Source organism: Penaeus monodon, chromosome 12, assembly GCF_015228065.2.
Source record: "Penaeus monodon isolate SGIC_2016 chromosome 12, NSTDA_Pmon_1, whole genome shotgun sequence".
In the NCBI taxonomy this organism is placed as follows: Eukaryota; Metazoa; Arthropoda; class Malacostraca; order Decapoda; family Penaeidae; genus Penaeus; species Penaeus monodon.
The window spans coordinates 6,522,359-6,540,060 of NC_051397.1; the positions used below are offsets into that span (position 1 = coordinate 6,522,359).

Below are 17,702 nucleotides of genomic sequence, written 5' to 3' on the forward strand. Positions count from 1 at the left end.
ATATATGATAGATAGAGAGATATAGATAGAGAATATATAAGAGATTATAAATAATGAAATATATATATAAATATATATAGATAGAAATATATATAGATATATATATATAAATATATATAGGAGAGAGATAAAAAGTATAATATAGTAAATATAGATAGATAAATAGAACATGATGATAAATAGATCTGATAATAAAATAGAAGATAGAGAAGAGTATGAAGATGATAAAGATATGAAGTATAGCAGATAAATAGATAATAGAGAAATATATATATAATATATAGAGAATAGATATATATAGTATAGAGAGATATATATATATATAAAGTATTGAATATAGATAGAAAGAGAGATAGATAATATAGGAGAGAAATATGATCGATGATGAAACAGAGATAGAATAGAGCTATATAGATTAATAGAGATAGATATAAAATTAGAAGAGATAAATATATTTAGATATAGAGAAGATATTGATATATAGATAAAGATAGATATAGTATAAAGAGATATATGATAAAAGACAGAGATGAAAGTAGATATAGAAATATATATAGATAAATAGATATATATTATATAGAGATATATATATATCTATATATATATATAATATATATATAAAATATATATATATCTATATATATATAATATATATATATATATAAATAAATATAAATAGATATATATGATATATATAGTCTGAGATATATATATAATATATCATGAATAGGGATATATAAAGTATATATTATAAAATAGACTATATAAAGATATAAGTAGAGATTAAGCATAGAGAGTATATATATATAAAGAAAATAAAGAAGAGAGATAGAAGATAATAGAGAGATAGATAAATATAGAGACATGAGAGATAAAGAGATATATAGATTATATAGAATATATATAAATAGAAAATAGAGTAGAGAATATAGAGATAATAATAACTATATATAGAGAGAGAGACAGAGATAGATAGATAGATATAATAGAGATAGATATATAGATCAGAGAGAAGATAGATAAATATAGAGATATATATAGATAAGCTAGATAATTCTAGCTATTAGCGACAGTAGAGATATATATATTTGTATGAGAGAGAGATATATATATACGAGATATAAATAAGAGATCTATAAGAGTATAAATAGAGAGATATAATATATCTCTACTAATATAGAAATATATAAAATATAAGAAAAGATATATATATAGAATAGAGTAGATCTAGAGAGATAAAATATAGTCTAGGTAATATAGTAAATATGACGAGTAGATAAGAAAAGAAGAGCTGTGGATAAATATAATAGCTATGATAGATAGAAAGATAAACTTAGAGATCGATAGAAATAGAAAATACGATCGAAATAGAGAAAGAATAGATCATATACATAAGATAGATCGATATGTATATAAATATATCACATCATATAAATAACAACAATATAGAGATGATAGAGAGAGATGATGGAGAGAGATACGATAAGAGGATAGAGAGATATAGAGATGAGATAAAGATATAATAAGAGAGATTATAAGATATATATATAAATAGATATATATACGATATATATAAAAATAACGATAGAGAAAGATAGAGATATCAAAGATATAGAGATAATATATAGAGAGACAGAGAGAATAGTATAGAGAGAGAAATAGATAGTAGAAAAGATATGAGATAGAAATAGAGAATAGAAATAGATGCTAGTAGAAATATGGAGAGAGAGAGAGCAGAGATGATAGGAGATAAAAGATATATATAGAGAAAGAGAAGAGAGAAAGAATCGATAGATATATATAGATAGAGATACATAGAGAGATATAAATATATGGGAAAGATAGCAAGTGAGATATATAGAGATAGATAGAGGATAGGAGAAATAGAGAAAGAGAGAGAGATAATACGCTGATAGTATATAGAAGAGATAGATATAGTAAATAAGATGATAGAAAGAAAGAATATAGTATATGATAAATAGATAAATATAGATGATAGAGAATAGAGAAAAGATATATTAGTGATAGAAGAGTGAAAAGGAGAGATATAAAATGAGAAAGAGACTAGAGATAGTAGAAAGTATATAAATAAGATATATATCGAAAGAAGAAATATATAAGAGAAGATAGCGATATATAGATATAGATATAGACATTAAGTAAATGTAGAGATAGAGCTAGGAGCTATATATGTATAGATATAATAATAATTGTAGATAGTAAAGAAGCTATAGAAAGAGTAGATAAAATAAAAATATATATATGATAAATGAGTATACATATAAATATCTACATAGAGATATAGAGAATATAGAGAGAGAGAGAGAGTAGACGCTATATAGCTATATAGAATATATATATCAAATATAGATAGAGAATATAAATGAGAGATTATATAGATATAATATAGAGAAATTAATATATCTAAAGATAGAGGAAGATAAAAATTATATATAGAGAAATATAGAGATAGAAATGATAAGAGACATATATAAATATCGCTAGATCGATATAAATATGAGAGATAGCTATAATATATATAATATATATATGATAACGACAGATATATATAAAGATTATAGAAAAGATAGATAGATATAAAGATAGAGTATAGAATATAGATAAAGGCTATATATTATATATCAAAAGACAATATAGGAATATAGATAATAATAGATAGATAGGAGATGATATATAAATATACTATATATAAATATGATATATATATAGAGAAATAAATTAGAATCTAAAAGATAATTATAGATATGATAAGATTAGAGAAATATCGCATAAATAGAGAAGAGAGATAAAGATATGTATAGATAAATATAGGATATGTAAAGATAGAGAAGAAAGGAGATATAGAAATATAAGAGAGAGAAAATAAGATATATAAATAGATAGATAAAAGTATAGATAAAGAGATAATATAAGAGATAAAGAGCTAGATATAATATATGAGATAGAAATAGAGAGATAAATATATATATATAAAAGTAGATAGAGATAAGAGAATATATAAATCGATAGAGATAAAGATATAGATAAATATATAGAAACAGGATCAAATATAATAAATTAGCGGATAGAAAATAAATAGATAAACATCTATATAAGTATATATAGAAAGATATAGATAGGAAGAATAAAGAGAAGATAGATGTATAGATATAATATATATATATAAAGATAGGATACTTAGATATATAAATTACATATATATAATAAAATAAATATATATATATATATATAATATATATACACTATATAATATATATATATATAGATATTAGTTAAGATAAGTAACACAGAATAATATAAGGGAAAACCATATAGCCCAGGAGCTTTAAGGTATTTATTTTTATCATGTATATACTCAGAGGTAATGCTTGATACACCTATAAAAAGTGGATAATATTAGCTGAATAAAATATATAGTGATGTGCTGATGTTTTCTATCACATTACCCATCAGTTTCATTTATATATAAATACAATTGTATGATTAATTCGTATAATATCATAAGCATACAAAAATGTAGAAGAACATGACCATTAATAATGACAAAGAAGAATAAAATAGGAAACTCCAAATTGAATAAAATTCAATAGCAGTAAAACACCTATGGCTTTGCATGCCTTATTTCCAACCTATGGAGTATTCCAACCTGTCCCTTATAAATGGTGGAAACACACATACTGAATCCTAGGCAAGTTGATGGGGGTTATTTTCCGATGTAGATTCTCTGCAGCTAAGCCGGGAGTGGTAAATTATCTGGATCTGAAATATATCACAGGTTAATATGGAGATTTTACAAAGAGTATCGTCATAGACATCTGTCCTGCACAAACAAAAGTTTGGAACCTTTTAAACAGAAAGAAAAACATAAAGGTTACAAATATATCTAAGAAATACAAAGAGTAATTTAAAGAATAATGATAAAGTAAAATAAATAAAAGAAAAGCAATAAAAAACAAAGATAAAAGATGTTAGGCTACTACTACATATTCAAATCTTACCAAGATTTGGTTGGGCAGGCATTTTCTCGAATTCCCTGGGAAATGAGTCCCAGTCAGGTTAGTTCTGGTGAAAAATGATTGCTGCACAGTCGAAAGACTTTACAACTACTCGCGGTGTTTTGTATTGATAGATTCAAGATGCTAGGCGTTAGCCATCTTTGACTCTGAAAGACAAAAAAAATATAGTTATAATTACATTTTGCAAATGAAAGGAATATTTCGGATAATACCTAAATAACTAAAACTCTGTAGAAGAAAGTTACCATTCTATTAGCTTCATTCCTTGCTTACCATATCTAATCAAAATAAAATTCCTTCTGGCTGACAGCCATGGATAAATGAAAATGAGCTCGATCAACATGGCAAGTAACAGTATATGTTATCACTGCAAAAATGATATTTGCGATAACATATCTACAATATCATAATAGTATTACTTGGAAATATTTGCTTATGGCAAGAGACAAAATACGATAGCTGACTAACATAAAAAAAACATGGACTGTTAATCTACATTAACTTTACTTCAAAACAATCGACTTTGTGTGTTTAGGACACTATATTAGTTATAATTCTTTTCCTATCTCCATACTCCCATCCTCGATAAGTATCCGTACAGATGAAGGGAGCGAAGATTAAGAATCAGAAAAAGCCATTTTAGAAATCTCTCATATGTAATAAACCGAAAACATTAACTGGAAACCTTTTGCAAATACCGAATAAATACCAACATTATATTGAATAATTCTGCATGAATAGAAGTAATTCTAATATATAACAAAGAAAAAAAATTAAAACTCCGACTACACATCTCATAGTAGAAGCAGCCTAGTAATATAGAATCAGCCAGTATTTATAGAAATACTCTCTATTTATTAGAATCACCCCGTATTTTATAGTCCCTGCCCTGCTTCACATCGTCTTGGTCCTCCGGAAAGCGGTGGAAAAACAGGCATCAGGATGCGTTTCTTGCACGTCTTGCACAGAAGCAGGGTTCGACATCTGGGAGTCCCTTTTGCATAACCAAACACCCTTCTTTCTATTATAGTTTTATAACAAACATCATCATATTTCTTATTCCTTCTAGGGTTTCTAACCTACACCTTTTCCTTTTTCTGCTTTTTAGGGTTTCATTAACAAAACACCCTCTTTTCTGATACATGGATTATTTGTAACCAAACACACAGCTTAACTCAGCTGATTGTGTAAACAAATACAAAGCAATGCAAAGGGGAATTCAAAAACACCGCCGGACAGGCCAAATCTACAGTGGAAGAGAAAATACATTTAGATTTGAGAGATAATTATCACTCGTTGACGAAGGTGAAGGGAGAGGGGGGGAATCTATTGTAGGGAGGATTATTAACATAAGGGAGAATGGACAAACGCATAAGGAAAGCTACGGTAAGAAGAATAACTAGCTGGTACAGGGACATCTGTTGGTGGAAGGAAGATGATTATCAGTTGAGCCATCTATCAGTGGGGAGGAATGATTTGATATAAAGCACATGCATGGTGAGGGATAAATGATAGAGGTAGAAAAAAAAAAAAAAGGCACGAACTAGATTATTAATAATGATATAGCAGTTTCGATACCACGGGATCCTCTCAGACCTGCACTGATAATTGGCCATCTTATCTGTGGGAAGAAGAAACGAGAACTATTGGGCCATCTTCGGCGGGAAGAATATCATCATGACAATGACATCTGTCGGTAGGAGAATAACTCGCCTGTACAATGACATCTGGTGAAGAATAATGATATAATACGATCACATATCGATGGCTAGACTAAATAACACATAGCAGCCCAACATCTATGAAGGGAACAGAGGAAAACCTTAATCGTAGATAACGTAACTGATAAGAGTAAGTGGGATAACGACATCTATCAGTAGGAGAAAGGAATATCCTATAGGGACATCTATTGGTGAAAGAATAACAGCACTTACATGAAATTCTACATATGAATAAAATAGTATTATATATATATATATATATATATAATATATATATTTATATTGTTATATTATGTATAGTGTGTGTATAGTGTATGTAGTATGTATGTGTATATTTATGTGTGTATGTGAACTATAGTGTGTGTGTGTGTAATATATGTATATATATATATATATATATATAGATATATATTTATTTACTTATATATACATAAGTATGTATATATATAATATATATTAATACATATATGTATGTGTGTATATGTATATATATAGTATCTATAATATATATAGATATATAGATAGATATATATATAGATATACATATATATATATTTATATATGACTACCGCGATGGTCCAGTGGTTAGAGCACAGGCTCCGACCTCGTGGTCCCGAGTTCAATTCCCCGCCGCGGTGAAGTCAAACGCAGGTGTCGTAGAGGAAGTCACCGCCGTGGCACAAACCGCGGTTGATTAGGAAGGGCATCCAATCAGGCAAGGGTGGCACTGACATATAACCTCTCAGTAATGAATTGAGAGAGGGCTATGTCCTGCAGTCAACAGGTAAAATGCCAGATACTTCTTGTATTTTATTTCGCAACACTTAATTTGGCCTTTTGACGAGTATTAAAAAAAGAAAAAAAAAAAAAAGAAAGAAAGAAAAAAAAAAAATATATGTATATATATATATATATATATATATATATATATATATATATATATATATATATATATATATATGTTATAGTGCTCATCTGAAAATTATATAAGATTATCCAGAAAGGTATAACGTAGTAGATGAACGTTATTTAATGAACATTATAGACAGTATTGATAAAAGGGGTGATAAATAATCGTTTGAATGTAAGTCATGTGAAGAATCACATGACTTACATTTATCATTAAACTCGCAAGAGACTGTTTATAATTATTTTTAATAGCAAACAAGAATTTACGAGAATAATAAACATGCTGCATGTGTTTTTTTCAGGTTTATCAAAAGGCTGATAGAGGAATAAACAAATGTCGAAGTTCAGAGTCACAACCAGATCAATATATTCGAATTTGCATACATTGTGATGGGCAGCAAGTGATCTTTCGAATAAAGCTCCACAGATGCTAAAATGTTATCATTTCTTTTGTTTTCCATATAAATAATAATGACATATGATAATAATGATAATGACAATAGTAATAGCGGCAATAATAATAATAGCAATAATAATAATAATAATATTTTATTATTATTATTATTATTATTATTATTATTATTATTATTATTATTATTGTTATGTATTATATATAATTTATTATATATATATTATATATAATATTTGCAACAAAAAATAGCAATAATAATTTTTATTATTGTAGTCATTACCATTAATATTATCGTTAACATATTTTATACTAATATATGTAAGTATAAGTATGATTTTTTTTCTAGAACTGTCTCTGCAACCCTTTCAGACATTCCTATCGACAACTGCTAACGAAATATAGCAGGGATAGTCGGTGTAATTATTGTACTATTCTTATGATGGTTATTATCATCACTGCCATTGTCATTACTACTGCCATTAGCATTATCATTGTTATTCTATCATTATCAGAATTATGTAATCATTTACCATTTATAATGGTAGGAATTGTGGAAGTCAGTTAAGAAAAGTATACAGATGTAATGTAGTTGTTTTTAGGACAATTAAGTTTTACCCCATAATTCTAGATCTTAATTGCCCTTAAAATATGCTCCGTGTGCGAGAGTCTCGCCTGGTTTTGTTCAAAAGGTACAACAACTTTGACGCGATGGATTTACGAACGCCCGACAATAATAATAATAATAATAATAATAATAATAATAATAATAATAATAATAATAAATGTATAAGATTCTTCGCACCGGCTGATGTCTCCGTACATATTGTTTTTCTAACTATAGATGTCTCTGCATGTTAACATTTTCCCTATTAGAATTCTTCCCGCCAATAGATGACTCTACATACTAGTTATTCCTTTCGCTGATGGGTATCCCCATAGAAAATAGTTATTCCTCCCACCGATAGATGTCCTTGTAGATATTTTTTCCCGATGGTAGATGTCTCTATATGTTAGTTTTGTTTATACCGATAAATGTCCAGTAAATGTTAGTTACTCCTTTCACCGATAGATGCCCTCCTAGGCGTGACTTTCTTATCCCACCGATAGATGTCCTCATAAGTATGAGCCATTCCCCTTAGCGATAGACGATTGTATGAAAATCTTGAGTTTCCATTAGTTATTCCTCCTCCATATAGATGATTTCTCTCACCAACATATAACCCTAAAGATATTTGTTAGTTACTTTCCCCACCAGTGGGTGGCCATAGGTAATAGTTTTTCTTCTACTGATAGAATTTCATGTAAGTGCTAGTTATTCTTTCCACCAATAGATGTCCCTATAGATATTACCTTTCCTCCTACTGATAGATGTCTTTATTCATCACTTACTCTTATCAGTGACAGTTAAAATTTTCCCATTTATGCCCTCATAGATTTTGACGCTGCTATAAGTGTTATTATTCTAGCCATCGATAGTGACCTTATAGATATCAGTTATTCTTCCCACCAAGAGAGTCATTGTACAGGCTAGTTTTTCTTCCTACCGACAGATGTCATTGTACATGATAGATATTTTCCCGCCGAAGATGGCCCAATAGTTATCAGTTATTCTTCCACCGATAGTGGCCCAAATAGATCAGTGCAGGTCTGAAGATGGAACCAGGTGGATATCGAAACTGCTATATCATTTTTAATAAATCTAGTTCGTGCATTTTTTTTTTTTTTACCAAAATCAGTTATCCTCCCACATGCATGTGCTTGTATAGCAAAAACATTCCTCCCACTGATAGATGGCTCAAGATATCAGTTATCCTTCCACCAACAGATGTCCCTGTACAAGTAGTTATTCTTCTTACCGATAGATGTCCTTATGCGTTTAGTCATGTCTCCACTTATGTTAATAATCCCTCCCTACAATAGCTTCCCCCCTCTCCCTTCCAAAGAGTGATAATTATCTCTCAAATCTAATGTAGTTTCTCTTCCCACTGATAGATGGCCCTGTCGAGGGGGGATTTTTTTTCCCCTTTTCATTTGCTTGTATTTGTTTACACAGATCAGTGAGTTAGAGCTAGGGTGTTTGGTTAAAAAAAATCCCTATGTAATCAAGAAAAAAGAGGGTGTTTGGTTAAGAAACCCTAAAAAGCAGAAAGAGGAAGAAGGTGTATGGTTAAGAAAACCCTATAGAAGAAGAAAGATGAGGATGTTTGGTTAATAAAAACCTATAAAATAAGAAAGAAAGAAGAGGGTGGTTGGTTATGCAAAAGGTACTCCCAAGATGTCGAACCCTTGCATTCTGTGCAAGACGTGCAAAGAAACGCATCCTGATGCCGTTTTCCATCGCTTTCCGAGGACCAAGACGAGGTGAAGCAGGGCAGGGACTTAAAAATACGGGGTGATTCTATAAAACAGAGTGATTCTATAAATACTGGCTGATTCATAATTACTGGCTGCTTCTATGACTGAGATAAGTGATAGTCGGAGTTTTAATTTTTTTTTCTTTGTTTATGAGAATTACTTATATTCATCAGAATTATTAAATATATGTTGGGTATTTATTCGGTTATTTGCAAGGTTTCCAGGGTTATTTTCGGTTATTACATATGAGGTTTCTAAAATGGCTTTTCTGATTCTAAATCGTTCTCCCCTTCACTCGGATAATTATCGAGGATGGGAGTATGAGGACTAGGAAAAGAATATACTAATATAGTGATCCTAAACACACAAAGTCTATTGTTTGAAGTAAAGTTAATGTAGATTAACAGGTCACATGTTTTTTTTATGTTATAGTCATCGTAATCAGTATTTGTCTCTTCCAAAAGCAAAATATTTCCAAGTAATACTATTATGATATTGTAGATATGTTTAGTCCAAATATCATGTTTGCAGTGATACATATACTGTTACTTGCAATGTTTATCTAGCTCATTTTCATTTATCCATAGGCTGTCAGGCAGAAGGAATTTAATTAATTGATTAGATATGTAAGCAAGGAATAGGAAAGCTAATAGAAGGGGAACTTTCTTCTACAGAGTTAGTTATTTGAGGTATTATACGAAATATTCCTTTCATTTGCAAAATGTAATTATAACTATATTTTTGCTTTCAGATGTCAAAGATGGCTAAACGCACTGCAGCTTGATGCTATCAAAGACAAAACCCCGCGAGAGTTGTACAAGTCATTTCGACTGTGCAGCAATCATTTTTCACCAAAGAACTACCTGACTGGGACGCATTTCCCAGGATTAAGAGAAAATGCCTGCCCAGACCAAAATCTTGGTAAGATGTTGAATATGTAGTAGTATACTAACATCTTGTATCTTTGTTTTTCTATTGCTTTTCATTTTATTTATTTACTTTATCATTATTCTTTAAATTACTTCTTTGGATTTCTTAGATATATTGTAACCTTTATGTATTTTCTTTCTGTTTAAAAGGTTCCAAAAATTTTGTGTGTGCAGGAAAAGATGTACATATGACAGATACTCTTTGGAAAATATACATATATACCTGTGATAATTATTTTCAGATCCAGATAATTTACCACTCCCGGCTGAAGCTGCAGAGAATATAACATCTGAAAATAAACCCCCATCAAACTTGCCTAAGGATTCAGGTATGTGTGTTTCACCATTTATAAGGAGAAAGGTTGAAATACTCCATAAGTTGGAATAAGGCATGCCAGGTATGTGTTTTGTTTGAAATTTTATTCAATTTGGAGTTTCCTATTTTTTTCTTCTTGTCATTATTACTGATCATGTTCATTCTACATTTTGTATGCTTATGATATATATACGAAATTATCCAATACAATTGTATGTGTATAGTAAATGAAACTGATGGGTAATGTGAATAGAAAAACATCAGCAACATCACTATATATTTTATTCAAGCATAATATTATCCCACTTTATATAGGTGTATCAAGCATTACTATGAGTATATGACATGATAAAAAAATAAATACCTTAAAGCTCCTGGGCTATATGGTTTTCCCTTATATTATTCTGTGGGTTACTTAGCTTAACTATATATATATATGATATATAATAATAAATTTTATATATAATATATTAATATATATATATATAATATATATTATAATATATACATATATTATGATATTTATATAATATTATTTATATAAAAATATAATAGATTTATAATAATTTTATAATATTACTAATCAGTATATTTTCTACAGATTTAGTATATTTGATATATATTAGATAATTTTTATTACCCTTGATTTATAATATATGTAATTATAGAAAACATATATTATATTTATTCAGATATGTTATCAATAGTATTAAGATATATGATATGCTATACAATAGTATTTATAAATCTGAAGAGTTGTATAATATAATTTATCTTATATATCTACTATTATTTATTCACATATTATATATAATATAGATCATATTTAGGATATAAAATAAATATATATATGATAAAATTTATATAATGATATATATTATATATATATATATATCTATATATATATCTATATAGATATAAATATATATATATATTCTATAAATATATTAAAATATATATATATAAAATAATATATAATATAAATTTAAATTATATATTATAATATATACTTGAATTTTAATATATAAATAAAATAAAATATATATATATAAATTATTCATAATATATATTATAAATATATAATTAATTTATAATATATAATATATATATATATATATATATTATTATATAAATATATAATATAAAATTTATATATATATAATATATATATAAATATATATTATAAAATATATATATAAATATATATATATAAATATATTATATATAAATATATATATATAATATATATATAAAAATATATATATAAAAATATATATATATATATATATATATATATATATATATTATATATAAAATATATATAATATATATATATATAAATAATATTAATATATATATATAAATTATATATATATATAAAATATATATATATATATATATATATATATATATATATAGTTAAGCTAAGTAACCCACAGAATAATATAAGGGAAAACCATATAGCCCAGGAGCTTTAAGGTATTTATTTTTTTATCATGTCATATACTCATAGTAATGCTTGATACACCTATATAAAGTGGGATAATATTATGCTTGAATAAAATATATAGTGATGTTGCTGATGTTTTTCTATTCACATTACCCATCAGTTTCATTTACTATACACATACAATTGTATTGGATAATTCGTATATATATCATAAGCATACAAAATGTAGAATGAACATGATCAGTAATAATGACAAAGAAGAAATAAAATAGGAAACTCCAAATTGAATAAAATTTCAAACAAAACACATACCTGGCATGCCTTATTCCAACTTATGGAGTATTTCAACCTTTCTCCTTATAAATGGTGAAACACACATACCTGAATCCTTAGGCAAGTTTGATGGGGGTTTATTTTCAGATGTTATATTCTCTGCAGCTTCAGCCGGGAGTGGTAAATTATCTGGATCTGAAAATAATTATCACAGGTATATATGTATATTTTCCAAAGAGTATCTGTCATATGTACATCTTTTCCTGCACACACAAAATTTTTGGAACCTTTTAAACAGAAAGAAAATACATAAAGGTTACAATATATCTAAGAAATCCAAAGAAGTAATTTAAAGAATAATGATAAAGTAAATAAATAAAATGAAAAGCAATAGAAAAACAAAGATACAAGATGTTAGTATACTACTACATATGCAACATCTTACCAAGATTTTGGTCTGGGCAGGCATTTTCTCTTAATCCTGGGAAATGCGTCCCAGTCAGGTAGTTCTTTGGTGAAAAATGATTGCTGCACAGTCGAAATGACTTGTACAACTCTCGCGGGGTTTTGTCTTTGATAGCATCAAGCTGCAGTGCGTTTAGCCATCTTTGACATCTGAAAGCAAAAATATAGTTATAATTACATTTTGCAAATGAAAGGAATATTTCGTATAATACCTCAAATAACTAACTCTGTAGAAGAAAGTTCCCCTTCTATTAGCTTTCCTATTCCTTGCTTACATATCTAATCAATTAATTAAATTCCTTCTGCCTGACAGCCTATGGATAAATGAAAATGAGCTAGATAAACATTGCAAGTAACAGTATATGTATCACTGCAAACATGATATTTGGACTAAACATATCTACAATATTATAATAGTATGACTTGGAAATATTTTGCTTTTGGAAGAGACAAATACTGATTACGATGACTATAACATAAAAAAAACATGTGACCTGTTAATCTACATTAACTTTACTTCAAACAATAGACTTTGTGTGTTTAGGATCACTATATTAGTATATTCTTTTCCTAGTCCTCATACTCCCATCCTCGATAATTATCCGAGTGAAGGGGAGAACGATTTAGAATCAGAAAAGCCATTTTAGAAACCTCATATGTAATAAACCGAAAATAACCCTGGAAACCTTGCAAATAACCGAATAAATACCCAACATATATTTAATAATTCTGATGAATATAAGTAATTCTCATAAACAAAGAAAAAAAAATTAAAACTCCGACTATCACTTATCTCAGTCATAGAAGCAGCCAGTAATTATAGAATCAGCCAGTATTTATAGAATCACTCTGTATTTATAGAATCACCCCGTATTTTTAAGTCCCTGCCCTGCTTCACCTCGTCTTGGTCCTCGGAAAGCGATGGAAAACGGCATCAGGATGCGTTTCTTTGCACGTCTTGCACAGAATGCAAGGGTTCGACATTTTGGGAGTACCTTTTGCATAACCAACCACCCTCTTCTTTCTTTCTTATTTTATAGGTTTTTATTAACCAAACATCCTCATCTTTCTTCTTCTATAGGGTTTTCTTAACCATACACCTTCTTCCTCTTTCTGCTTTCTTAGGGTTTCATTAACCAAACACCCTCTTTTTTCTTGATTACATAGGGATTTATTTTTAACCAAACACCCTAGCTCTAACTCAGCTGATCTGTGTAAACAAAATACAAAGCAAATGCAAAGGGGAAAATAAAATCACCCGTCGACAGGGCCATCTATCAGTGGGAAGAGAAACTACATTAGATTTGAGAGATAATTATCACTCTTTGGAAGGGAGAGGGGGGAAGCTATTGTAGGGAGGGATTATTAACATAAGTGGAGACATGACTAAACGCATAAGGACATCTATCGGTAAGAAGAATAACTAGCTTGTACAGGGACATCTGTTGGTGGAAGGAATAACTGATATCAGTTGAGCCATCTATCAGTGGGAGGAATGATTTGCATATACAAGCACATGCATGTGGGAGGGATAACTGATATGGTAGAAAAAAAAAAAAATGCACGAACTAGATTTATTAATAATGATATAGCAGTTTCGATATCCACCTGGATTCCATCTTCAGACCTGCACTGATCTATTTGGGCCATCTATCGGTGGGAAGAATAACTGATAACTATTGGGCCATCTATCGGCGGGAAGAATATCTATCATGTACAATGACATCTGTCGGTAGGAAGAATAACTAGCCTGTACAATGACATCTCTTGGTGGGAAGAATAACTGATATCTATAAGGTCACTATCGATGGCTAGAATAAATAACACTTATAGCAGCGTCAACATCTATGAGGGCATCAAGAGGAAAACCTTTAATCTGTAGATAACTGTCACTGATAAGAGTAAGTGATGAATAAAGACATCTATCAGTAGGAGGAAAGGTAATATCTATAGGGACATCTATTGGTGGAAAGAATAACTAGCACTTACATGAAATTCTATCAGTAGAAGAAAAACTATTACCTATGGCCACCCACTGGTGGGGAAAGTAACTAACAAATATCTTTAGGGTTATATGTTGGTGAGAGAAATCATCTATATGGAGGAGGAATAACTAATGGAAACTCAAGATATTCATACAATCGTCTATCGCTAAGGGGAATGGCTCATACTTATGAGGACATCTATCGGTGGGATAAGAAAGTCACGCCTAGGAGGGCATCTATCGGTGAAAGGAGTAACTAACATTTACTGGACATTTATCGGTATAAACAAAACTAACATATAGAGACATCTACCATCGGGAAAAAATATCTACAAGGACATCTATCGGTGGGAGGAATAACTATTTTCTATGGGGATACCCATCAGCGAAAGGAATAACTAGTATGTAGAGACATCTATTGGCGGGAAGAATTCTAATAGGGAAAATGTTAACATGCAGAGACATCTATAGTTAGAAAAACAATATGTACGGAGACATCAGCCGGTGCGAAGAATCTTATACATTTATTATTATTATTATTTTATCATTATTATTATTATTATTGTCGGGCGTTCGTAAATCCATCGCGTCAAAGTTGTTGTACCCTTTGAACAAAACCAGGCGAGACTCTCGCACATGGAGCATATTTTAAGGGCAATTAAGATCTAGAATTATGGGGTAAAACTTAATTGTCCTAAAAACAACTACATTACATCTGTATACTTTTCTTAACTGACTTCCACAATTCCTACCATTATAAATAGTAAATGATTACATAATTCTGATAATGATAGAATAACAATGATAATGCTAATGGCAGTAGTAATGACAATGGCAGTGATGATAATAACCATCATAAGAATAGTACAATAATTACACCGACTATCCCTGCTATATTTCGTTAGCAGTTGTCGATAGGAATGTCTGAAAGGGTTTGCAGAGACAAAAGTTCTAGAAAAAAAATCATACTTATACTTACATATATAAGTATAAAATATGTTAACGATAATATTAATGGTAATGACTACAATAATAAAAATTATTATTGCTATTTTTTGTTGCAAATATTATATATAATATATATATAATAAATTATATATAATACATAACAATAATAATAATAATAATAATAATAATAATAATAATAATAATAATAATAATAATATATTATTATTATTATTATTGCTATTATTATTATTGCCGCTATTACTATTGTCCTTATCATTATTATCATATGTCATTATTATTTATATGGAAAACAAAAGAAATGATAACATTTTAGCATCTGTGGAGCTTTATTCGAAAGATCACTTGCTGCCCATCACAATGTATGCAAATTCGAATATATTGATCTGGTTGTTTCTCTGAACTTCGACATTGTTTATTTTTTTCCTCTATCAGCCTTTTGATAAACCTGAAAAAAAACACATGCAGCATGTTTATTATTCTCGTAAATTCTTGTTTGCTATTAAAAATAATTATAAACAGTCTCTTGCGAGTTTAATGATAAATGTAAGTCATGTGATTCTTCACATGACTTACATTCAAACGATTATTTATCACCCCTTTTATCAATACTGTCTATAATGTTCATTAAATAACGTTCATCTACTACGTTATACCTTTCTGGATAATCTTATATAATTTTCAGATGAGCACTATAACATATATATATATATATATATATATATATATATATATATATATACATATATTTTTTTTTCTTTCTTTCTTTTTTTTTTTTTTTTTCTTTTTTTAATACTCGTCAAAAGGCCAAATTAAGTGTTGCGAAATAAAATACAAGAAGTATCTGGCATTTTACCTGTTGACTGCAGGACATAGCCCTCTCTCAATTCATTACTGAGAGGTTATATGTCAGTGCCACCCTTGCCTGATTGGATGCCCTTCCTAATCAACCGCGGTTTGTGCCACGGCGGTGACTTCCTCTACGACACCTGCGTTTGACTTCACCGCGGCGGGGAATTGAACTCGGGACCACGAGGGTCGGAGCCTGTGCTCTAACCACTGGACCATCGCGGTAGTCATATATAATATATATATCTATCTATATATATATATATATTATAGATACTATATATATACATATACACACATACATATATGTATTAATATATATTATATATATACATACTTATGTATATATATAAGTAAATAAATATATATCTATATATATTTTTTCATATGTTTATATATATATTCATATATATACTATAAAAATATGAATATATATTTACAAACAAATATCTATATTATATATATATATATATATATATATATATATATATATATATATATATACACACACACACTATATGTTACATACACACATAAATATACACATACATACATACATACATACACATATACACACACATATAGCATATATATACATATATATAAATATATATATATATATATATATATATATATATATATATATATATATAATATACATATTTATTTAGTTATATTCATATATAAAAAGAAGTGTTTTAACTGAAAGAAAACAAGGGTCTTGTGTTGCATATTGAAGGAAAAGGAAAAGAAAAAGAGAGAAAAAAAATTGGTTGAGGGAAATGACTGGCTTACTTTCAAGCTGTCTTGAAGTGTTCCCATAATCTCTAAAAGCAGATAGAGCGCTCTTCGCTAATAAGCCCGCTAATGAAGGGGAGGGGAGCGGAGGGGATGGGAGCGGAGGGGAGGGGGAGGGGAAGGGAGAGGGAGGGGAGGGGAGAGGAGGAGAGGGGAGGGGGTGTCGAGAGAACTATGCGCCGGCGGGTTATTCGAGAAAGATCTTCCGCCATTATCGGTCCCTCCCTACCCCCTTCTC

General features: G+C 29.0%; 2 protein-coding genes across 2 annotated transcripts; one reads left to right on the top strand and one right to left on the bottom strand.

Moving 5' to 3' along the window:
- The first annotated feature begins 9,229 nt into the window (after positions 1-9,229).
- Positions 9,230-11,023, top strand: LOC119579602 (52 kDa repressor of the inhibitor of the protein kinase-like). The gene is made up of 4 exons (XM_037927525.1): positions 9,230-9,440; positions 10,186-10,355; positions 10,606-10,692; positions 10,995-11,023. The coding sequence occupies exons 1-4, from the start codon at positions 9,355-9,357 to the stop codon at positions 11,021-11,023; spliced, it is 372 nt and encodes a 123-aa protein (XP_037783453.1). The 5' UTR covers positions 9,230-9,354.
- Positions 11,024-12,178: 1,155 nt separating this feature from the next.
- On the bottom strand, positions 12,179-14,105 carry LOC119579603 (52 kDa repressor of the inhibitor of the protein kinase-like). The gene is made up of 4 exons (XM_037927526.1): positions 13,766-14,105; positions 12,848-13,017; positions 12,511-12,597; positions 12,179-12,207 (listed from the first exon to the last, which is right to left on the bottom strand). Exons 1-4 carry the CDS (start codon positions 13,849-13,851, stop codon positions 12,179-12,181), a joined length of 372 nt encoding a protein of 123 aa, XP_037783454.1. The 5' UTR covers positions 13,852-14,105.
- Positions 14,106-17,702: the final 3,597 nt, after the last annotated feature.